General features: G+C 40.3%; 1 protein-coding gene across 9 annotated transcripts in view; it reads right to left on the reverse strand.

Annotated features, from left to right (window-relative positions):
* sec31a (SEC31 homolog A, COPII coat complex component) overlaps nucleotides 1-24,216 on the reverse strand; it is a 113,185-nt gene extending 88,969 nt beyond the window's left edge. For 8 of the 9 annotated variants that reach the window (XM_060825707.1, XM_060825727.1, XM_060825720.1 and 5 more), the window contains exons 1-4: nucleotides 24,102-24,216; nucleotides 13,641-13,733; nucleotides 9,323-9,446; nucleotides 3,990-4,188 (exon numbers count right to left, since the gene is read on the reverse strand). In XM_060825707.1, coding sequence (XP_060681690.1) covers nucleotides 3,990-4,188; nucleotides 9,323-9,446; nucleotides 13,641-13,719 — 402 coding nt within the window. In that variant the 5' untranslated portion in view covers nucleotides 13,720-13,733; nucleotides 24,102-24,216. The remainder of the gene's footprint in view (nucleotides 1-3,989; nucleotides 4,189-9,322; nucleotides 9,447-13,640; nucleotides 13,734-24,101) is intronic. The other variant, XM_060825689.1, reaches the window with a different exon arrangement.
* Nucleotides 24,217-26,273: the final 2,057 nt, after the last annotated feature.

The following is a 26,273-nucleotide window of genomic DNA, read 5'->3' on the forward strand; positions in this document are numbered from 1 at the left end:
CTATTAATTACACAAGTCCTGGCCGTGTTTGTAATACCAAAATGCAGTACCTCACATTTAGCCAAATTAAGTTCCATCTGCCACTCCTCAGCCCACTGGCCCAATTGATCAAGATCTCTTTGTAATCTTAGATAATTTTCATTCTCCACTGTACTGTCAATTTTGGTGTCATCTGCAAATTTACTAACCGTGCTTCCTATACTCTCATCCAAGTGATTTATATAAATAACAAACAATAGCAGACCCAGAAGAAGAACTTCTGAAGGCATTTTTGTCCAAACGTTAGCGTACCAAGGACAGACCTTATCAACACAAAATACTGTGGATGGAGGAAATCTGAAATTAAAATAGAAAATGCTGGAAACACTCAGCAGGATGGGCAATATCTGTGGAAAGAGGAACAGAGTTGATGTTTCATGTTCATTAAATACATGTTTAACACTTTCCAGTTCAGTTGGAAACTGAGCATAAATTTTTTTTCTTTGGAAACCAAATAAAGAAAGCGCAAGACTAACTCCAGAGTGAATTATACAATGAACGGAAGAGCCTTGGGAAAATTTGATGGGTAGAGAGATCTGGGAGTGCAGGTCCATTGTACCCTGGAGGTTGCTGCACAGGTGGATAGAGTGGTCAAGAAGGCATATAGTATGCTTACTTTTACTGGACGGAGTATTGAGTATAAGAGCTGGCAGGTCATGTTAAAATTGTACAAGACATTGGTTTATCTGCATTTAGAATACTGTGTACAGTTCTGATCGTCACATTACCAAAAATTAGTCACACTGTTATGTGTCCCCTTCACAAATGGTACCAGAGCTCAAGGTTTCCCTGTTGTCTCACCCCCACCCACCCTTTTTGATAAGTTCGATAAGAACAAAGAACAAAAAAAATTTATAGCCCAGGAATTGGCCCTTCAGTCCTCCAAGCCTGAGCCAATCAAAATGTAATGTCTAAAATCTGTCGGTAAATTTTTAAGCATCTGTATCCCTCTACTCCCCACCTACTCATGCATTTATCTAGATGCATCTTAAATGAATTTACCGTGCCTGCCTCTACCACCTCTGCTGGCAACGTGTTCCAAATGCCCACCACCCTCTGTGTGAAGTACTTGCCGCGTGTATCCCCCTTAAACTCTCCACCTCACACCTTAAAAGCGTGACCTCTCATTATTGAATCCTTCACCCTGGGAAAAAGCTTGTCTCTATTCACTTTGTCTCTACTCTTCATGATTTTATGAACCTCAATCAGGTCCCCCCTCAATCTCCTTTTTTCTAATGAAAATAAACCCAATCTACTCAACCTTTCTTCATAGCTAGCACCTTCCATACCAGACAACATCCTCGTAAACCTTCTCTGCACCCCCTCCTAAGCGTCCACATTCTTTTGGTAATGTGACGATCAGAACTTTATACAGTATTCTAAATGCGGATAAACCAATGTCTCGTACAATTTTAACATGACCTGCCAGCTCTTATACTCAATACCCCTTCCAGTAAAAGTAAGCATACTATATGCCTTCTTGACCACTCTATCCACCTGTGCAGCAACCTCCAGGGTACAATGGACCTGCACTCCCAGATCTCTCTACCCATCAAATTTTCCCAAGGCTCTTCCGTTCATTGTATAATTCACTCTGGAGTTAGTCTTGCGCTTTCTTTATTTGGTTTCCAAAGAAAAAAAATTTATGCTCAGTTTCCAACTGACTTTTCACATTTTATGCTCATTGCATAATATGCCTGTTGCATATTTCGAAGAATGTGTGACCTAACACATGGTAATATAAACCATTTCTACAGCCTCTCTTAAGACCAGTGCTGTGCTCTAATAAAATTATGAGATCCAAATGTAAACCAAGCTCTCATTTTCCCTCAATAAAACCCTCCACATATTACCAGCATCCAGTACAGAGATGAAAATGGGCCACATAGCTAAGGCCTGAAGTTACTCTAGTCAAAGATTAAAAAGGGCTGAAGATTTAATGCTGCACCTGAAGCTTGCATTGACTTTCGATGAAACAGAATAGATGAGCAAAGATTGAACAGCGCGGTAGAAATGAAAGAAAGAGCCAAGGAATATTATATTGCAGAGTAACTAGGCCACCATGGGGACAAGAAAACCCTGGAATTCTAACTTAAAGGCACTGCAAGCCTACACAGGCCAGAACAGTTCAAGGTAGCGGCTCTCCAGCATCATCTTCTCAAGGATAATGAGACAGAATAAGTGAAGGAATAAAGAAAAACAAAAAAAGACTTTGTCCATGTCTCTAAGTAAGACCATTGCTTTTAAAAATAGTAACAAAGCAGATCACCCACAATCTTCTCTGCCTACCTACCATATTCCAGCTAGGTCAGCCCCATGCATGTCTACAACGACACAGTGGCAAGCATCATCAATTGTCCTACCATTGAATTGAATTATTTTTTCCAATACTTGTTAATTTCGTCTTCATTAGCAGTGAGTGATTAAATCACATGCTGATTAATTTGAGTTCAGTTGTTAAACAGTTTATTTTAGGAAGAAGTCATACCACTGGTCAAAGTGTTTATGGTTTCACTAATGTTTTATGGCTTAAGCTGACTTAAGGAGAAAGTGAGGACTGCAGATGCTGGAGATCAGAGCTGAAGATGTGTTGTTAGAAAAGCACAGCAGGTCAGGCAGCATCCAAGGAGCAGGAGAATCGACGTTTCGGGCATGAGCCCTTCTTTCCTGAAGAAGGGCTCATGCCCAAAACGTCGATTCTCCTGCTCCTTGGATGCTGCCTGACCTGCTGCGCTTTTCCAGCAACACATTTTCAGCGTTAAGCTGATGTAAACCTAGGCTAACAAATGTGAAAATTATTTTGAAGTGGACGGGTCTTCGAATAAAAACAATGTTTCAAAATAGTGACTTAAAGTCTGCAATAGGCCTGTGTGTGTTAGTTGGTGTCGTTATTTTGAGTTTTAGGTGGCAATGGTTATTGTTGAGTTGCATGTCGGTTATTGGTAGATTTTGTAAAATTCTTAGATTTATGATTTAGGATGACTGAACACATGAAGTTCAAGATGCCCTTTGATCATGCACAAGGGAGTAATGGCTGGTAATGGTTAATAATTAGTGGGGACAATGCCCAACAAGGAAAACCAAAGGTAGAAGAAGAATTCAGTCAACAAAACAGAACAAGGTACGACTGCCCAGTAAATTAGTGCTGCAAACTGGTATTCTGAAGTGGATCAATTGAAAAACTATTGCCTTATTAAGCATAATTTATCTTGAGCTTGCTTTGATAAACTTAATAAATTCTGTCAACTCTCAATTCTGTCAAATTCTGAAAACATATTAGCGCCTTATAACTAATCGGGGCTAGTAAACTTAAGATTGGTTCTTTCAAACTCAGTCTATAGTTTAGTTGTAAGATCTACATCAATTGTAAGTTAAAACACACCTCAAAATCCTAGACTAGAAGTCCACGAGAATATGCATCTCCACAAAGATCACTGCCTGTCTAGTTTGAAACTTGTATTTGAATGCATAGATGTTAAGTGTTTCTCTCTGCTGGCAACAAGAGCTGAAATGAAATGAAACTGATCTGTTGCAACTAAATTCCTATTGAGCATAGATTAGTAGCACAAAAAGCCACTTAATCTTGTACCAACAAAAGGATGTCCAGGTTATGAAGTTCAACAGCATATTGGGATTGAGCACAGTCACTGCTGCCACTTGACCTGGGAGTGTTTTTTGCTGATGCTGCATTAAACAATCAAACCATTTAGTTTGCCTTCTACCATCCTGATAGTTGAATGATAATAACAAATATGGAGCTGCCGATTAACCAGGGGACTCTAAGTCTACCAATTAGTCTAAGCCATCCAAGACATCCTATTTATGGAAACCTTTGGGAAACCAAAAATATTATCCCCATCCTTCACCATGATGGAGAATGACATACTTTCTGAGGTTTTTTCCATAAATACATGCATGTAGCAGATAATTTGAAGGTTGTACTAACTTACCTGGAAAGGATTGAAATCAAGTGCTCTAACCGGACCAGAGTGTGTGTTATTTTGTCCAATCACAACGTCTTCTCCTCCTGATATAATTTCAGATGGGTTGTACAGGATGATATTCCCATTTTCACCACCAGCAATTAGGACACCAGAGGACTGGCCACCCGCCCTGATTTCATGAGGACTCCAGATAAGCTTATGGTACCTTAGGGACACAAACATATAAAAGAATGATTGTGCTGAGTCTTAGGGACCAAAAAAAATCCTGCATTGCCTTCAGATTTGAACTGAGAAAGATAAGTTCAATGAGTTCATTTTTTACATCAAACCTAGAGCACAGAAACTGGCCATTCAGCCCAACTGTTCCATGTGCTCCACACGTGTCCACCAATCATTCTTTGTTGAACCCTATTTGCATATCCTCCACTTTCTTCTCCTATATGTTCCTTCTAAAAGTATCTGTGAAGGGGTTGAAAAGGCAGGCCCCAGAGAATCTGCGACTGTCAGTTCTCCCAGTCATAAACCTGTTGATGACATACAGCCCCAAATGGAAGATGCTGGAAGAATGAGAAGGGACACCTTCATTTTGGGGAGGGTGGATCCCTCAGTCTGCTATCACAAACTAGAAACATCCAGCTCCACAGCAGAGTAAAACTCATCACTTAACTAACCAAAAGCAAACAGTGGAGGGATTGAATTAAATATAAAATGCCAAATATACACGTGTAATAGTTGAACTTTTTAAGACTATTTTTAATGTTTAAATTTATCGAGTTGGCTATTACATGGATGCTACTTTTGAGGGGCTGAAATTCATGCTACAGTCCAAAATACCATACCATTAGCAGAAGCCCAAATGGTCTCTAAATTAATAAAGATAAAAAAAACACAATGAATTATGGTAATTACTGGTAAAGACAATAGAAACAAAAATGAATTAGTAAGCTTTTAGTAATACATACAAAAGGTGAAGTAAAAATATAATACAGCTTTAAATCACAATTACGCTACATCTTAAATGAAACATGTCAAATACAAAAGTTCATTAAAATCCTGCAAAATCACACTGTTCAACATCTTCAGCACTGAATAAAGCTTTATAATTATCAGGATAAATGATATCATCGTATGGATCCTCCTCATAGAATCAAAGAGAATCATAGAGACCTACAGCACAGGGACAGGTCCTTAGGCCCAAACTTTTCCATGCCGACCAAAATGTTTATCCACACTAACCCCATTTCCTTGTACTTGGCCTATGTCCTTCTAAGCCTTTCCCATCCATGTACTTGTCCAAATGCCTTTTAAATATTGTTAATGTACCAGTCTCAACTACTTCTGCTGGCAGTACATTCCATATGCAGACCATCCTGTGTGTAAAAAAGTTGCCTCTCAGGTTTCCTTTCATTCTTCCCCCTCTAACCTTAAACTGATGCCCTCTAGTCCTCGATTCTCCAACCCTGGGAAAAGGACTTGAGTGCATTCACCCTATCCATGCCTCTCATGATTTTATACATTTTTATAAGGTCCTCCCTTCAGTCTCCTACACTCTGAAGAAAAAAAGACCTAGCTCGTCCAACCTCTCCCTATAACTCAGACCACTGAATTCTGGCAACATCCTTGCAAATTTCTTCTGCACTCTTTGCAGTTTAGTAACATCCTTTCTCTAGTAAGGTGACCAAAACTAAATATAATACTCCAAGTGAGGCCTCACCAATATCCTATACAACTTCTATACTCAATGTCTTGACTGATGAAGGCCAGTATGCCAAAAGCCTTCTTCACTGCCAAGGTCACTATGTTCCACTACCCTCCTTAAGGCCCCACTATTCACCATGAAACTCCTATTGTAATTTGACTTTCCGAAAAGCAAGACTCACACTTATCTATATTAAACTCCATTTGCCATTTCTTGGTCCACTTCCCCAGCTGATCAAGATCCAGCTGCAATTTCTAATAACCTTTCTCACTGTCCACAATAGTGCCTAGTTTGCTTTCTTACTAAAAGCTTACTAATCATGCTTTGCACATTCTCATCCAAATCATTGATATAGATAACAAACAGCAAATGGGCCCAACACCAACCCCCAATGCATGCCACTCGTCACAGGCCACCCATCCAACAAGCAACCTTCCACTATTACCCTCTGCTTCCTACCATCAAGCCAACTGTGTATCCAATTTGCTAGATCCCCCTGGATTCCATGCAATCTTAACCTTCCAGAGCAGCCTACCTTGTGGAAGCTTATCAAAGGCCTTACTGAAATCCATATAGACTATGTCAACAGCCCTGCCCTCATCAACCTTCCTGGTCACTTCATCAAAAATCTCTAACAAATTTGTGAGTCATGATCTCCCATGCAAAAAGCCATGCTCTATTCCTAATCAAACCCTGTCTTTCCAAATGCAGTATTTCTCAGAACCTTCTCAAGTAAATTACCTACCACAGATGTCAGGCTTACTGGTCCAAAGTTCCTACGTTTTACTTTGCAGCCCTTCTTGAATAATGGCACAACAATTGTGACCCTCCAGTCGTCCGGGACCTCACCTGTGTCTAACAATGATGCAAAAATATCAGCCAGGGCTCCTGCAATTTCCTCTCTAGCTTCTTTCAGTGTTCTTATATATATCTATTCATGACCAGGAGATTTAGCCACGTTCATAGATTCTAACACATCCACTTCCTCCTCTCCTGTGATATGGATTGTCCCCCAAGATATCACCACTAACTTCCCCCAAGTTCCCAAATCTTCATTTCTTTCTTCACAGTAAACACGGATTCATTGAAGACCTCGCCCATCTCCTGCGGTTCTATACATACATGTCCACTTTGATCCTTGACGTGTCCTATTGTCTCTTTAGTTTTTTTTATCCTTTTTATGCTTAAAGAACCTCCTTGGATTCTCCTTAATCTTCTCAGCCAAGGCTATCTCGTGCCCCCTTTTCAACCACCTGGATTTCCTTCTTCAGTAGCACCTGTATCCCCATATACCTTCAGGCATTCCCTTGATCCCAGCTGCCTCTACCTGAGCCAATGCCTCCTCCTGTTTTTGATCAAAGCCTCAATATCTCTCATCATCTAAGGTTCCCTATTCCTGTCAACCTTGCCTTTCACCCTCGCAGAAAAATATAGACCTTGAACTCTAGCTATTTCACTTTTAAAGGCCTCCCAATTGCCGGACGTCCCTTTGCCTGCAAACAAACTACTCCAATCAACCCTTGCAAACTTCTTTCTCATTCCAACAAAATTTGCCTTGCCCCAGTTGAGAACTTGAACCTGTGGACAAGTTTTGTCCCTCTCCATAACAATTTTAAGATTAATAGATCTATGGTCTTTGATCCCAAAGTGCTCCCCCATTGTCACCTCAGTCACCTGTCCTGCCCTATGTCCCAAGAAAGGTCGCATTTTGCCCTTTCCCAAATAGGACCCTCTATATACTACTTGAGGAAACTTCATCTTTACTGTCTGTAGTTAGCGGTAGCATATCATCCACTTTTTCTTCTTCATCTACATCACCCCATAGATAATCCTCTGTACTGTCCAAAGCATTTGAAATTCCACATTTATTGAATGATTTGAAAATAATGTCAGCTTTTATTTCCTTCCATGAATCTACGATCCATTCACAGATCAGTGGCAGTGATGGGGCCCTCACACTGCCTTCTTTTGTGTATGCTTTTTCTCTGTTACCCATCCAGTTATTTCACTTCATTCTGATCATATCCTTGAATGGTTTATTGACACCAACATCTATTCATTACAAATGAATAGATGTTCATTTGTAAATCCGCTTGTAAATCCGCTAGGAATTACAGCTACGTCGGTGTTACGTGAACGCTTCAACAACGTTCTTCACTAGGTGTCATCTAAACTGGTGCCAGACAAGAAAACTCTTTTCCTTGTGTAGTCCATTAGGGTGTAAATTCCAAACCTCCTTTATCCATTTTCTAAATCCACCTTCATCCATCCAGCCTTGTGGATGCATATGGATGCCAATTCCTTTTGGAAACTTCTCCTTTGGCAAAGTTTTTTCCCTTAAAAACAGCCATCAGTTTTAACTTGCTGCCATCAGCCAGACAAGAACGAACGAAAGTCAACTGCTTTTCTCATGGCCAGTGGTTTTCTCCTTTTTGGTTCACAGTTTGATCCTCCGGCAAGTTGAGAGTCATACAGGTCGTTCTTCTAGAAAGCGATGGTTGCATTCTCCTGAGCCCACGCTATATAAAACTCGTGCATTAAAACCTGCACTTAAAGTCAATGGATCGTAGATTCATGGAAGGAAATAAAAGCTGACACTAATTTCAAATCATTCAAGAAATGTGAAAGTTTGAATGCATTGGACAGTACAGAGAATGTGAGATGGAATCACGTTATAGCCAACATGTTTTAACAGTTCACGCTTTAGTATGCCCTATTCATTAATTGCATTAGAGCAGCTAATTCACGTTAACTAAGTACGCATTATAGCAGAACAACCTCCAACGCAGATACCTTGTAGTCTTACTTTGCTGATTTCTGATTACAAATTGGTGAAACTGTGATATCATATCTTCTCGTTCAGCAGGCAGCTTTTGTGCAATCTTACTTCTCTGCCGAATTACTAAGTTATGCCTTCTGACAAACTCGATGCACCATCCAGCACTTGCCTTAAAATCCCAAATTTTATCCTTCTTTGATTCATTTCATTCAGATAGCTTCACAATTAACACACTTTCCATTTTGTTGATTTTCAAGTACCCACTCAGCAACATTTTTCTTCCAGTTGTGTCCTCTTGCTGGATTTACCTCCGGAGGCACACTTTCATTTTAGCATCGTCTGAAGTTGGTTCAATATCTTTCTCCAGTCTCTCATGAGCCTCTCCGAAACACAAAATTCTCTTGCTGCTACACGGTTAATTGTCTTCTCTGTAACTTCAATAACTTTCAGTTTAAACGTTGCTATATATTTTTGTTATTTTCTGCAGGGCATTTTTACACAAAATGAAGAAGAAATTTCAAAATCTCAACTTGGTATATGACTATTCCACGAGATTGATTGTCACCTGACTCTTTTTCACTTTAAAGTAGTGTGAATTGTACATCAAATCACATAATAACATGAACAAAAAATTCATTTCCTCATCGTAACATTTATGTACAAAGTAATACCTTGACTCACAAATGTTGATCTGTTATCTGTGAAGAACTAGGGTCGACTTTTACACTAGATATATAGAAATTGCCGACATTTTGGCCAAAAATAGGGGGTTGACTTTAATATGAGATCGACTTTGACTCGAGTACATATGGTACATTTTGTGCAGGATTAAGTTAGGATCTAACACTTATTTGATTTTACCTGTGTGGGGAAGAAAAGGAACCACATGATTTCATATCCAGGGTACAATCAGCCAGATCCAACTCAAAGATCTCCAGGGATGCATTTGTGCTGAATGTCGCATCCAGCTGCTGTGCTGAGGTGCCTGTGTTAAAAGTTAGAAAGAATGTAAAGATACTGCACAAAGTCACTGCAGCCTAGCACCAAGATAAATGTAGATTTAGATTTTCTGGACACGAATCAACTGTGTCTTTGCAAAATGCTGGTTACTGACTGCTACCATCAGTTTTAAAAATACACACACACCAGCTGCACATTTCAACCAGCTAAACAGCAATTCCCAAATTCCATTGTTCAAACAGTCTCTTCAAACTTTGCTGAAGTTCACAGCCAGATACAGTTTCTATAATTCAGAAAATGACTTTTTTTTTGTGCACTGTAAATGTGAAAGTTTTTAAAGTTTTACAGCTTTCTATCTAGATATTTTACATCAGATATAGCAAATATTTCCCATCATTGTATTGCTGACTTCTCCCATTTGCAGAAAAAAAACCACGGTTACAGCCTGAAATAAAAACATAAAATTCTCAGTAGTTCAGGCACTATCTATGAAGAGAGAAGCATGCTTTGCACTTCAGGTCCACAGAAGAGATGTAGCAGGTTTTTAAGCTAGTAAAAGTGGGAAGGGTACAAAAACAACAAAAGTGAGGATATGCAGTAGGAGACAAAATTACAAAAGATCTGGTCTCCAACCCATCAGAAGGATGTTGTGAAACTTTAAAGGGTTCTGAAAAGATTTACAAGGGTGTTGTCAGGGTTGGAGGATTTGAGCTATAGGGAGAGGTTGAACAGGCTGGGGCTGTTTTCCCTGGAGCGTCAGAGGCTGAGGGGTGACTTTATAGAGGTTTATAAAATGATGAGGGGCATGGATATGGTAAATAAACAAGGTCTATTCCCTGGGGTGGAGGAGTCCAGAACTAGGGGCCATAGATTTAGGGTGAGAGGGGAAAGATATAAAAGGGACCTAGGAGCCAACTTTTTCACACAAAGGGTAGTGCATGTTTAGAATGAGCTGCTAGTGGAAGTGGTGGAGGCTGGGACGATTACAACATTAAAAGGCACCTGGATGATTGCATGAATAGGAAGGGTTTAGAAGGGTATAGACCAAGTGCTGACAAATGGGACTAGATTAATTTAGGATATCTGGTCGGCATGGACGAGTTGGACCGCAGGGTCTGTTTCTGTGCTGTACATCTCTATGACTTTAATTGGTGGTACCAACTGAAGTGAATGGCAATGCCATATAGGGAGAAACAAAGAAATAAAATATTTTTCTACAGAAGACATGAATAGCAAAATGATGAACACCTACCATCCAAAAGCAAAGAAGAGAGAAAGAGAGTGAAACCAAAACCAGCGACAAAAAGGAAAACAAAACGAAGGCAGATATAGTCTGACATTTTTTAACTTAATGTTCAGTCAGGAAAGCTATAAGATTCTTTCTTGGAAGATGTAGTTCTTTGAGTTTATAAGTTTATATTGAGATTTGTGAGAAGGGAACAGAGAGGTCAATGTGCAATAACGTAATTTGTTATTCCAATTCACCATCATCCTCCCACACTGATCTCTGTAATCAGCCAACTGTTGTGGAACAGTTCCCTGTACCAAGGAAGCTCACACAAGCTCAAGGAAAATCACCTCGTCTCTCAGTTAGACACTTTATAGCTTTCCCTACTTGATATGGAATTCAACAATTTAAGGCCATAATCTCCACTGCCAATTTTTTTATTTCCACTTTTACTCTTACTCTGGTTTTCATTTTCAGGTGGCCACTAACCACCTTTCTCTTAGTCATATCTCCTTTACACACGCATTTTGCATCCGTACTATTGCCATTCCCTTTCACCTTATGTAATCAATTCTTTCTTCATTTAATCTCCATCTTCCACCCTTTCACAAATCATTTCTTGTGTTCTTTTCAAAACTTTTCCCTTTCACTTCTTTGAAACCTATTACATTTTGTCCAATCCTGATAAGAGGTCATTGACCTGAAACATTACCAAGTCTCTCTGCACAAGAGTATTTTTAGCACTTCCTGTTTTTATTGCAGTTTTCCATCATCCCCAGTATTTTACTGTTGTATTAATGGTTACAGAAAATACTGATCAGGTTAAAACAGTCAATTTTCATTTACTAGGCACCAGTTAAAATTATACAAAAGCAAAGGGCAATTAGGGATATGCAATAAAAGCTGGCCTAGCTAGTGAAGTATACGTCTCCTGAATTTTAAAAAGAAACTTTCAACACAACAATGACAAGATTGAATTGATCCAAAAAACATGATTATTTTTCATACTGTAACTGAACAACCAGGGCTCTTCCAGTAGCACTTCCAAACCCATAGCCTCTACCTCCTAGAAAGACAAGGTCAGTCAATGCTTGAGAAAACCACTACCTACAGGTTCTTCTCTAAACCACACACAATCCTGACAGGAAACTATATGGTAGTTTCTTCACTGTTGCTGGGTCAAAATCCTGGAATCCTTTCACTAACAGCATTATGGGTATACTTGCACCCCTGCAGCGGTTCAAATAGACAGCTCACTACTACCTTCTCAAGGTTAATTAGAAATGGGTAATAAATTGATAAACTATCTTTGGTAGAAAGCATCAATGTCGCTTTATACTCAACAAACTGAAGTGCACAAGGCATCCAACAAGGTTAAGTTTTTAACACCACAGCTCAAAGGAGTTGCTTTCGTTTGGAGAAGTTCTTGATGCTCTTTCAACTAATTGGGAATTATCATCGAAATAAACAAAAAAGGCATTTTAAAATTTCCAATTTCAGGCATGTGACTCTCTGTTACTACTACAGTACTACAGGCAACTATATTCCATCTATCTCCACAATGGCAAACCAGTTCAGGTTAATGTTTAAGAAAATAATCCAAGATGTTGACTCCCTGTCAGCCATAAAGATGCATCAACTTAAATTCCACTTTCCAATTCTGGGGGGTAACCCTTTAGGTTAAGGCACCTCAAGCATATATCAAAGTGATTTTTTTTCTTTGCAATGTGAGGTTGCGTCACTATCAAGCTTTTGAGCACTGAGTTCTAGACTCTCATCAAATAACCTTGAGATATCTCAGGTCTTCCCAAGACTGAAAGGAGCAGCTAATGTTTGGATTAATCTGATATTTATCCGACTACATCCAGCCAAAACAACAAGGTCCTTTATTAAGGAACACAAGGATGAGGAGTAGATCATCTGACACCTCAAGCCTTCCCTAACATTCGATCAAATCATAGGTGATCTCACTGTGGCCTCAACTCCACTCTCCTGCCAATGCTCAAAGTCCTGGACTCACTCTCAATGAAAAATTATATTCCACAACCATAACAAGCTGCACTACTCTCTTAGAAGGAAAATTTCAATGCCTTCAAACCTCAAAAGAAATTCCTCTTCATCCAAGTCTTCAGTGGGAGAGCCTTTAAACCTTGCCCCTTCATTAGAGCTTCCTCCACAAAGTAGGACATCTTTTCACCACATACCCTTGTCAATTCCCCTCAGATCATTACATATTTCAATAACATTACTTCTCAATCTTTGAAACTCCAATATGTGTAGGCCCAACCTGCTCAAACTTTCCCAAGGAACCATACAAAGATCACGGCGCAGAAAGAGGCCATTCAGCTCACCATGTCGGCAATGGGTGAAAAGTAAACCTCGTCACATTTTAATCCCACCTTTCAGCACCTGACCCCAGCTGTAAATTACAGCATTTCAGCTGCAGATCCAAGTCTCTCTTAAACAAGTTTCTGCTTCCACCACCAAACCAGGCAGCAAATTCCAGACAACTATCATCATCCAAGTGAAAAGATTTTTCCTTGTGTCCCTGCTAATCCTTTTCCTGATTAACTTAATTCTTAAAAACCACTCCTTCACCCAAGGAATCAGGCTTTTGTTAACCACTTCCAAGAGAAGCCTCCTCAATCTCTTTACCTCAGGAGTAAGTACTCCAGCTGCAGTCTCACCAACATCCTCAATAGTTGCAATAAGTCTTCACTACACTTATAATGCATCCTCTTTACAACAATGGCCAACTTTCTCGTTACTTGCCGTGCTGCAAGCTAACATTTTGAGATTCTGTACAAACAAACCCAGATCCCTCTATACCTGCACGACATTTCCCCTTTCCATTGCAGCATTGATTCAGGCACATGTTCATGTTGCTCTTTATCTGTAAGATTGTTTCACATGGACAACTATATAATTCTGATTTTTTATGAACCATTTGAACTTCTCCAAATGTTAGTCATTCATCAGTAGTTTTCTTACCTGCAGCCAGGTAAATAGGGTGCTGTTGAGCTGGGCTCCATGCTTGGATAGCAGTCCGATTGATTTCTTTAAGCTTCATTCTTGCTAGCTGAGCTGGGGAATAAAGATACCAAGTGCCTCAGTGTTGGGATAGACATAGAAACAATAAGGATCAGTACAGCAGTTAGTTAAATTGCTCAGCTGTTGAAGATGCTACCTACATGCTCCAAATGCACAGAGGCAGCCAGAAAAGTGTCTTCGCCTTTTAAATGGAGAAGCCCACAGTCATATTTACAATGAAGGTCTACGTCAAGGTTGGTGGTCCATGAGGTAAACAGTCACCGAATCATTACGGTACAAAAGGCGGCCATTAGGCCCATCATGCCTGCACCAGCACCATGAGCGAAGTCCAACCTCCTGCCTTTCCCCCATATCACCGCACCCCATTTCTATCTAAATAACCATCCAATGCCTCAATTGAATGTACCTCCATCACATTTCCAGGCAATTCATTCCGTTCCCTAACTACTCACTGTACGAAAAAGGAGTTTCCCACATCACCTTTGCTGCATTTGCGCATCTATTTAAATGCATGCCCTCTCTTTTTTCTTAAACCAAACTAGTGGGAACAGCTTAGAATTATTGAATCCCAATGCTGCTGAAAGAGGCCATTTGGCCCAATGTGTCTACACCGACCCAGTGAAGAGAATCCCACCTAGACCCCGCTCCCACCCTGCACCCATAACTCCACATTTATCCTGGCTAACCCACCCAGCCTGTATATCCCTGGATATCATGGGACAATTTAGCATTGCCAATCCACCTGACCTGCACATCTTTGAACTGTGGGAGGAAACCAGAGTATCCAGCGGAAACCCACAGACACAGGGAGAACATGCAAACTCCATACAGACACTCACTGGATGCTGATATCGAACCTAGGTCCCTGGTACAAGTGCGGCAAGCAGTATGGCCTACCGAGCCATTGTGCTGCTCTCCACATCTACTCGGTCCAACCCATTCATGATTTCAAAAATTCCATCAGAACACATTTGTGATTGAAAAACGTTTACCAACGAAACAAAACAAATAACGCACTTGAGAAAAATACAAATTGTTCAAGGTTCTGGAGTGCTTGGAGCCTTCCTGCATCTTGCCCTGATGATCATATTTCTCAGTATGTGGACCTAAACAGTGACGAATGCCAATTGGATGATAGGTCATAGGACGTAAGAGCAGAAGTAGACCATTCTGCCCATCACACCATTTCCACAGTTAATGAGATCATGGCTGATTTGATAATCCTTAACTCCACGTTCCTTAACCTTGATTCACCTTCTGATTAAAATTCTGTAACCTCAACCTTGAATATACCTAACAGTCCAGCCTTATTAGCCGCTTGGTAAAGCATTCCATAGATTCACTACCCTCAGAAAAGAAATTCCTTCTCATCCCTGTCTTCCTTGGGTCCTTTGCTTTCCTAGAAGGGGAAACAACCTCTGCACATTACTGTGTCAAGTTGCCTAATTTTGGTCTCTTCAATAACCAAGGTTACTGGGTCCACATGGCTTTGGGGGCACACAGTACCTATCCATAGATTTAAAACTACATATGTTTATTCATACAACTGTAATCCATGAGAAGTTGAAGAACTGCAGCATCTGTCATTGTGAATTCAGAAATTATCTGCTAAAATCGATTATTAAACCCTCTTTATACCATGGATTCAGAAACACATTCAACTGAAAGAAAAATATCAGGTTGGTTCTGAACTTACAGAAAGTTTTATAAATAATTTACACCATTGAGATCATCATGTCAAAATTGAAGTCTTTGCTTGATTTGTAAGTTTTAAGCTAAGAATCTTGTATGTTTCAAAAAGGTTGCCTCTCATTCTTCTAAATTCCAGTGAGTACAGGCCCAATCTACTCAACCTCTCCTCATAAGTCCCTTTATATCCAGGAACAAGCTAATGAAACTCCTTCAATCTGCATCCTATGAAAGTATATCTTGCCTCAGAAATGGGGATTAAAACTGTCTACAGCTATGGTCTAACTAATGCATTGTTTAGTTTTAGCAAGATGTTTCTATTTTCATAATCCACTCTCTTTGAAATAAAGGTCACCCTTTCATTTGCCTTTGCTAGTACCTGCATATCTTGTATGCTAGCTCTTTGTAATTCATGTACAAGGACTGTATCTTCCTGCAGTCTTTCTCCATTTAAATAATATTCAACTCCTCTATTCTTCCTGTCAAAATGCATAACCTCTAGAATTATATTCCATTCTGCCGTGTTTTGCCCAAGCATTCAACTTATGTTCCTTTGCAATCCTGTAGTCATGAGATATCCACCCACTCAACTGTCACACAGAGACTCCTCAAATAATCACTGAATACAGTAGATATACAGTCATATTTAACCACACTAAACTATTTTCCCCAGGTATAGCAAATTCAGGATAAAATACAATTTTCAATAAAAATTGAAAAATGCATATTTTACAAAATAGGTTCCATGCTCAGCAGAGTGGAGGTTCTTGTCCACATTGTAAAGGAAGAGAACAAAACAAGTTCAGCCCAAGCTACCTTAGCTCACCCAATGAAGGTTACAGAAGTGTCATTAACACTGGGAAAGATCACCAGTTCATCTCTTCACATGTGGAAGGATCTGAGAAGGAGGAGAAAATAAGATAACAAAATGGGAGAAAGAAATTTAATTCTTTCTTTTTTTAAAATAGGTCCTGCTCAGTATTAGTAAATTCAAAAAATGTTACCAGAAATACATGAAGAAATTGATTACCAAAATTTTGTTCTAATACATGCAGAGAAGTAGATCCGAACAAAAAAGTAGTAATCAGCAAAATCCCAGGACTTCACTACCTGCCAAATAAATACCATAGTGACTCCAAAAGATCACTTTGTTAATAACTGAAGTAGCTAGAATAACATTCCTATAGAGAATAATGCCGTCAATCAGCAACATTTCAGTGCACACCTTAATGACATATTTCAGTGGAAACACTCAAAGAATTTCTTCAATTTTAAAATAAATCAATAAGAATTGAAGGCAAGATATGTTCAATCATTAGCAATTCTCCTTTATGAAAAGGAGTTACAGTGGACACATGCAAATTATGAAGCGAAAGTGAGTTCTACAAATGCTGGAGATTAGAGTCAAAATTAGAGTGGTGCTGGAAAAGTACAGCAAGTCAGGCAGCATCCGAGGAGCAGGTAAATCGACATTTCGGGCAAAAGACCTTCATCAGGGCTGAATTCCTGATGAAGGGCTTTTGCCTGAAATGTCAATTTTCCTGCTCTTTGGATGCTGCCTGACCTACTGTGCTTTTCCAGCACCACTCTAATTTTGACATGCAAATTAGGAGCCAAATAAATAACTAAATTAAATTCATGCCATTAGTTTGATGAGTTTACACTCCTCACCTGCATATGTACACACACAAAGACACGTCCTACAGTTTTAATCTGACGGATGTAATAAAGAAGGAGCAATAGCAGTTTTCACTGAACTGCTTCAGCTTTTTGGACCTTAAGGAAGTCAGGTAATGATGTTTACACAAATAAAAGTCAATAGAAAATACAGAAGGGATTAATACAAAAGTGGATAGGCAACTAAGTAAAAAGATGGTAAGTTTGGTAACATGGACTTCCCACTCCAGATAAATTTACATTGCAGATATAATGGGCCCAATGTTAACTCTAGGACTAATCTTAACTAATTTTACACAATAAAAATGCACAACTCAATTGCTTACAAGATCGGAAAATAGCATTTCCCCTAAAAGCTAAAACTGCACTTAGCAGCAAAGGCAGGGAAAGTAGTGATCAAATTTCAATGATCCTATTTTTAAAAAAATTATGAGCAATCTTCAGAACCGGGAGATCATTGAGAGTTTTTTCCTCTGACTTAGATTATTGCGGCTTCTGCATTTTCTCTCATTCTTAAGATGACTCCCCACCCCCTGCTGGCCAATGTTACCAAGTTTTAGAAAGTTCAACTCCACAACTTTTCTCTAATGAGTGAGATTTGAACCATGACTGCAAGGACATCATTAACTGCTTATCTTTAATTGCACTTGAGAAAGTGGTAGTGAGCCAGCTTCTTGAACAGTTGCAGTATATCTGGTATAAAGGTGGTAACAATGGTGTTGGGATTTTGACCCAGTAACACTGAAGGATCAGCAATATATTACTAAATCAGAGTGATGTTGTCTCACCAGGGAAATGTGGAGGCACTGTCCCATGCAACTTCTGCTCTTGTCCCTTTAAATGGTATAAGTTGTTGGTTCATCTTTTGTTTAATCTCTCTTGCCTACCATCCAAATGCAGGCTTTTCCTTTGTTCTTTTCTCAACATCAACTTTCCTCGTCTCTGCCCTTTGCTAAAAATTGTTAAATTAATTTATTGCCATTATTTCTGATGAAAGGACATTAGATTAGATTAGATTACTTACAGCGTGGAAACAGGCCCTTCGGCCCAACAAGTCCACACCGATCCGCCGAAGCGCAACCAACCCATACCCCTACATTTACCCCTTACCTAACACTATGGGCAATTTAGCATGGCCAATTCACCTGACCCGCACATCTTTGGACTGTGGGAGGAAACCAGAGCACCCGGAGGAAACACATGATCCTCAAACATTAATACTTTTTTTGCCACTGTGCTACTTGACCTCCTGAGTATTTCAAGCATTTTCTTTCAGCATATCCCTACACGCAAGTCCTACAGTTTAAAAGCTCCCTTTAAGTTCCTTCTCAAATGCCTTCTGAAAATGCATGCAATCACTGTTTCTCCTGTATCAATATGCTGCATTACATCTTCCAAAAACACAGTGAAAGTTGCCTCAATGCTAGCAGCTCCAAATTTGCCAAAGTCATTCCAAACATGTATTAACTCAACTCCAGATCATAATCTCAAGTTTGCCCACTACTAATGTTATGTTGACTTATGAAGATGTATAATGACGATGATTACAAGATTCAACTGCTTGAATGGATCTTTTTCCCTTCTGTCATACAGGTTATGTATGAAACAGTCAGCAATAAAAATGATTAAACAAAATATAGGTAAAGATGAACAAAACTGATGATCAGGGAAAATGGGGGAGACATGGGGCTCCAGTATATGATGTGAATTCCATGATGGTGGGACTAGAGTGTGAGAAAGATAGGATAGAAAGACAGTTAATTCTGAAAAATTATATACTTGTGGGGAATCACAAAGCTGGTTCTAATTGAGAGTATGCTGTTGTTAACAGTGGTTGGATTACTAATGACAACGTGCTGATCATAGACAAACTAACCCCAAGGGTCAATGCACAGTCCATGATTACTATGGACCATGTAATCTGCTATCAGGTTATTCATCACATGTTAAGCCCCACCTCAAGTTTGCTGGACACATCAATGGAATTGCAATGCAACACAAAATGACACAATGACACACTAGCTCAACATCAATCCCTTCCTTCATACTCAAAACCAGATTGTAAATTTCACAGACTAGTCAACAACCCTTCAAAGCAATGAGCTCAATCCCAGCAAAGCTAGATCGAATTGACACCCAAACGTAGCACCAGACAATCATATATCGAATACTGCACAGGAGTCCATTCAGCCCATCCTGTCTTTGCATTTTAGCCTGAATCAATGGTTAGCATAGAGTTATAGAGATGTACAGCATGGAAACAGACCTTTCAGTCCAACTCGTCCATGACAACCAGATAGCCTAAATTAATTTAGTCCCATTTACCAGCACTTGGCCCATATCCCTCTAAACTCTTCCGATTCATATACCCATCCAGATGCCTTTTAAATGTCATAATTCTACCAGCCTCCACCACAGAATCATAGAGATGTACAGCATGGAAACAGACCCTTTGGTCCAACTCGTCCATGCCAACCAGATATTCCAACCCAATCTAGTCCCACCTGCCACCACTCGGCCCATGTTCCTCCAAACCCTTCCTATTCATATAACCATCCAAATGCCTCTTCAATGTTGCAAATGTACCACTTCCTCTGGCAGCTCATTCCATATACACACCATCCTTTGCGTGAAAAAGTTGCCCCTTAGGTCCCTTTTAAATCTTTCCCCTCCCAATTGCAGATATTTCATCACTGATTCTTAGCTGTTCAGGCCAACAGTAATGTCTTTAGTGCAGAGTTGGCTGAAATAAGCACAAACCAAGATCAAAATTTAGACTAAGATAAAAACGGGGGGGATAAAAGGAGAAATTATACCTGCTCCATTAAAGCACTACTCTATTTCTTGTTTCATGCCATATTAACATTTAACACATATGGTGGGAGATGTGAGGGGGTTATACAAATGTTCATTCCCACATGCTCCGATATGCACCCAAAGAATGTTTCCCTGTACAGACAACATTACCTCCCCTAAAAATGGTTCTCCACTTTGGTTTCTGCTAAACTGTCATTGTTGTTGACCATGGAGATAGTATGGAAAAATAGAGTGGCACTAATTTTCCTGTACAACCTTGGAGAAATATCTGCTACCTACAATAGCCATTACCTTTCTCCATATTAATGCACAATTATATAATTAAGCAGTGAACACGTGATATATTAATATGTGGATTAGATGATTATGAAATTTCCAATAAAGCCAATTCATAGAGTTATGCACATTGGCCTCTTCATATCACTCAATTTTTGCAAAGTGTTCTTGGCAAACTGAAGAAACTGAGTTTACTCTAGTTGAAATCTGCTGGTTCTGAAACGTGTATTTTGGTTAGATATGGGCCAGTTATAATCAATTCATAGTTAAGAGAAAATGGCTGCACTTAACTGCTGCTGTGATCACCTCAACAAGCTCTAGCACATTAACAATTACCAACTAAGCAAATATTTATGCTTGAATCAGAATTTATGCATATCCACAGAAATTAGGAGCAGTTTGATACATCAGATTTCTTGGTTTCTAGATACTAGACTGCCTACCCATATGTTTCTTTCATGAATTAATATTAATTTGGCAGAGTTGCAGCATAACAGCAACTCCCTGGCTCCCTTAAACTAGTCAGCACAAGGCAGGAGAACAATAAGCTCAGAAAAGCTAAAGGTTATATATTTTCACAACTTTATTCTATTTCTGCACAAAAGGTAACCATTGAGAACACACTTATCAATGCAGTTTCAACAGAAAACTTTAAATCTATTTTTGCAACTCAATGTGCCATTTTGCCAAAGGTTTCGCAATAGGTCAGCAGTAAGCAATTTCACTAAGTTGCCAAAAAAAGTATATATTTAATACATTTTCAAGGGTGACAGTGTACAGAGGAGAGGAAGCAGCGAAATGATTTTGCATTTTTATTCCTGCCTCTCTAAGTCATGATCTGACTGGATCTCTGAAAGGATGCCATTCTGTACTTAGCTATTCCCAACTGGAGTCTGTGTTCTGTGTTTGGTTCTGGTTCTCCCAGTCACTAAAAGCTTTGTCTCCCCATCCAATCCCAGGAGATCACCACATAACTAATTATATAATCGACCCTGCGCACATGGCAATCTGTGGCAGTGACAGCATGCTGCAAGGCTAAGCTTTGAAAAAATAGATTGCAAGTTAATAGAAACTAAAAGATCTCCACCACTATATGATAGCACATGGACTGAATCTTTCTAATGCTCTTTTGCAAAAGTGCTTCTTTTTTAACAACAAAGAAACGTCGTGCCTGACCCAAAGCAAACCCAGCTAATTATTTGGCAGTATTTACTATTATTTTTGCTTGCTGAATTGTAATATTTCATTTGCTGATGACATGAAGATATATGGTATTCTAAGTAGGCCTGGAGACACAGATTATCAAAGTATCATGAATTGAACAAAAAAAATCATAAAGGCTAATGGAATGCTAGGCCTTTATATCTAACAAACTAGAATACAAGGGAATATACATCAGGTTAGACCACACCTGGAGTATTGTGAACTGTTCTGGGGACTACACCTTCAGGAGAATAGACCGGTATCGGATATTAACAATGTAGATAGACCAGAATGATACTTGGACTCGGAGGTACTTTGATCAAGACGAAATACGCAAACTAGGGTTCATAAACATAAATTATTGCCTGCGGATGAACAGACTGGGTTTAGAAAACATAGCCTAATAATTACAGTCAGACATGTTAGATAAACTATTTCCACTGGTTGGAGAATCTATAACCAGGGGACACAATGTGAGAATTAGGGCCAGACTGTTCAGGAGAGATATTGGGAAGCATTTCTACACACACTGGGTGATTGAGTTTTGGAACTCTCTCCCCTAAATGGTAGTGGATGCTGAATCAGTTGTTGCTTCTAATAATAGATAAAGCAAATGTACTAAGGTAAGTGGGACAAAGGCAGGTACATGGAGGTGGATTGCAGATTGGCCATAACCTCATTGAATGATGGAACAGGAGGAATGGCAACCTCCTGTTTGGGGTTGACATATGGACACGTGTGTGTGTGTATATACACACACACACACACACAACATGGTAGATGATTTGACCATTTGCCAGCAAATGGTAAATGATGCTAAATTAGTTTAAATGTTAATTGTGGGGTTTCTAAAGTTCTATCAACCAAGAGTCTTAAGAGACATGGGGCAAAGGTGGATATTTGGAGTTAAGTCAAAGATCACACTGAATATTGGAAGAATCTGGATAGGCTAAATATTTTAGTGCAATTCCCCAGGTCCTGTATTCCCCATATTAATGAAAGTAAAGATTTAAATTGTTTAATTATGGTAGGACTGATTATCTCTTCAGAAAAAAAGTACAATAAACTCATACTTCCTTTGAAACATAACTGTAGTCCTCTCAAACATATTTTTGACAAGTAAATTAACTGCTTAAAAAGCAAGCTGAAGATGTACTTAAGAGTGTTAATCCATGTGCTCAAATACTGGGGTGGGACTCAAATAAACAATCTCTGACTCAGAAGTAAAAGTGCTATCAATGAGGCCAAACATCAGCAGGATTAATCCTCAAAGCTGCAATTCCTAATTCACCAATAAACTAACAGACCCAAACTGACTGAACTATCCATAGAGAGATTTCCAACAACGACCCTGATAAAAACAGGATTAAAGATAATATTATCTGTCCTAGTAATGAATGGCTAACCCAAGACTCACTCGGGAATATCAAGGTGGAGAGTCTTGCATGGGCTCTTTCCATCCCCTCGGTCTTCAGTCTCACCAGCACTCATCCTGTACCAGAGCTGACAACTGGACGAGTACACTGGGAATGTACTGTAACAGGTTAAGTATTAACAAGCACACTTTTCTTCCCATCTTTGAGACAAACGAGGAAATCTCAAGCAATTAAAAGATTGCTAGAAGCAATTTTCACTGATTTGAAACATACAATGTGCCCTCCATCATGTTCTACTATTGATCTGTCAAATCGTTGCACCTATTTGCTGTGGGGAATGGAGGTGGGAGAAACCAGTTTTATAGAGCACTTTTCCCAGATTATTTTACCAGCAGCACAGCACTTCTTTGAAGCGTACTCACTATTGTGATGTTGGAGAAGCAGCAGCCAATTTGTACATAGCAAACTCCCACAAACCGCAAGGTAATAATGACCCAGATAATATGTTTTGTTTAATGCTCCTGACTGAGGGATAAACACTGGCGGAGACACCAGGGGATAAATCCCATGCTCTTCTTCAAAATAATGCCATGTGATCTTATGAGTCCACCTGACACAGGTCCTGGGCTTGACGTCTGTTTTGAGGGACAGCACTGCAATACCAGCTTCAGCACTTAATGTTCAAATCTCTAGACTGGAGCTTGATTCCACAACCTTTTGACTCAGAGGCGAGGTTGTTAGTAGCTGAGGAATGGCACAACTCCAGGATCTGAGATGCAAAAGATGCAAGTTTTGAACATCTCCCCCACGCCACACACATACACACAAAACCCACTGCATTTTCACTGCTGGACATAAATAGTATTATTTGGAAAAGGGGAGGGATACTAAGATCAACCTGTGAACAAAAAAAAGGGCAAAATGATGTAGAACAGTGTTGACCAGCAGAACCCCTGGATTGGAGAGAGATAGAGGGTGAATTGGGCCGCTTTGATGGTGACAGTGAGTGAACCCACTGGTGATACAATGTTGACACAGACAGTACAGTATTTCAATGTAAATAGCAAGAAACATTGAATCCAGCAGGCAGACTGCGAGGATCGGGGAAAGGGGGAAGTTGGATCTTGCTGCAAAAAAAATAAGGCAGAGAAACGAGTGAAGTTTCAGAGCCGGCCTCCAGCCAAATTAAAACCCCATTTATAAAAGGAAGCCCCTGGGAGCGGCCAGGGCTGCAGCTTCCCTGCCGAGCCCTGTGCTCCCTCAGCTGGGAGAGATTTCACAGGGAGCCGGGGCCCGCTGGAGGAAGCTCCAACAGAGCAGCTGCCCATCCTCCCCCACCCTTCCCCGGGATCCAGGCACTCACCCTTCTCCCCGGTTTACCTCCGGCTCCGCCTGTCGCTCCCGGGCCGCCGGTGCTTCAAGTCCACGTCTCCACCAACGTGGCAGCCAGAGCAGATTGGACCGACCCAGCTCCACTTCCGCTTCCTCGGAGTGCAAAGTCCGCCCAGCATCAGGCACCAGTCAGCGAGGGAGGCAGGGAGAGCCGATCTTAGCAGCTTGGACAAGGAGGAAGGGGGCAGATCATGAGGCAGGGCGAAGCAGAGCAGCAGCTGGAGGCACCCACTGGGCACACAATACTGCAGCCCCCCCCCCCACTGTAACCCAGGCACTGAACTGTAACCTCACCATTATCACAGTCATCGAGCAACCACACTGTGGGATCAATGAACTATTCTGTGCACTCCAAAAGAGTTGAACGGCTACATTTGAACAACTGAATGGGTGTCCAAAAGATATCCCTCAGCAATCTGAAAGATCCTCCGAGCTGAGTTGTCGACTGTTTTTCTCTCTCTCCCTCCACAGATACTGATGTACTGAGCATTTCTAACATTTTGTGTTTTAAAATCTGTTTTTGTCATTGAAAGTAGAAAGTGCTGGAGAAAGTCAGTGTCCTGAAGCACTTGTGGGGAGACAAACAGAGTTGATGGGTCGAGTCTGATCTGACTCTTGAGAACTGAAAGGGATTAGAAAATTTTGTTTTTTTTATTCTGTACACATGCAATTTGTTTCACTCGCTGCACTTCCCCCTCTGTCTACAACATAAAAACATTATTTTCAACCGCTTTCAGTTTTAACAGTCATATCTGACTCGAAACATTAACTATTTCCCCCTCCACAGATGCTGCAAGATCTGCTGATTTTCTCCAGCACTTTCTTTCAGATTTCCAGCATTCAAAATAGCTTTTGTTGTTTACAAAAAAGTGTTCTGTTCCTCTCTTAAGTTAGCATTTTACCCCACTTTCTGAAATGAATATATAACCAGAAATAATTCCTGACATGCAGTTTCCTGACTTAACTTGCAGTAGCTCTTATCAAATGGACAGTGAAGAAGGTTACCTTAGAGTACAATGGGATCTTGATCAGATGGGCCAATGGACCAAGGAGTAGCAGATGGAGTTTAGATAGATGTGAGATGCTGCATTTTGGAAAGGCAAATCAGAGCAAGATGATAATGGTAAGGTCCTGGGGAGTGTTGCTGAACAAAGAGATCTTGGAGTGCAGGTTCGTAGTTCCTTGAAAGTGGAGTCGCAGGTAGATAGGATAGTGAAGAAGGTGTTTGTTATAAAGAAAGCAGAAAATTACAGCACAGGAACAGGCCCTTCAAGCCTGCACCGATCCGTTTTCTAAACTTGACACCTATTTTCTAAGGGTCGGTATCCCTCTGCTCCCTGCCATTCATGTTTCCGTCTAGTTTCATCTTAAGTGATGCTATCTGCCCACCTCTACCACCTCTGCTGGCAAAGTGTTCCAGGCACACACCACCTTCTGTGTAAAGAACTTTCCATGCATATCTCCCTTAAACTTTTCTCCTCTCATCTTGAACTCATGACACCTCATAATTGAGTCCCCCACTCTGGGAAAAAGCTTCTTGCAATCCACCCTGTATATACTTCTCATGATTTTATAAACCTCAATCAGGTTTCCCCCTTCCCCCCCCCCCCCCCCCCCCCCCGCACCCCCAACTTCTGTCATTCGAATGAAAAAAATCCTAATCTACTCAACCTCTCTTCATAGCTAGCACCCTCCATACCAGGCAACATCCTGGTGAACCTCCTCTGCACCCTCTCCAAAGCATCCACATCCTTTTGGTAATGTTGTGACCAGAACTGTACTCAGTATTCCAAATGTGGCCGAACCAAAGTCCTACACGACTGTATGCTTTCCTTTATTGGTCAGAGCATCGACTGTAGGAGTTGGGAGGTCATGTTGCAGGTGTACAGGACCTTGGTTAGGCCACTTTTGGAATATTGTGTGCGATCCTGGTCTCCTTCCTATCAAAAAGATGTTGTGGAACTTTAAAGGGTTCAGAAAAGATTTACAAGGATGTTGCCAGGATTGGAGGATGTGAGCTATTGGTAGAGGCTGAATAGGCTGGGGCTGTTTTCCCTGGAGCATCGGAGGCTGAGGGGTGTGACCTTGTAGAGGTTTATAAAATCATGAGGGGCATGGATAGGGGAAATAGACCAAGTATTTT

The sequence above is a fragment of the Hemiscyllium ocellatum genome, chromosome 1 (genome assembly GCF_020745735.1).
Source record: "Hemiscyllium ocellatum isolate sHemOce1 chromosome 1, sHemOce1.pat.X.cur, whole genome shotgun sequence".
NCBI classification, from domain to species: domain Eukaryota; kingdom Metazoa; phylum Chordata; class Chondrichthyes; order Orectolobiformes; family Hemiscylliidae; genus Hemiscyllium; species Hemiscyllium ocellatum.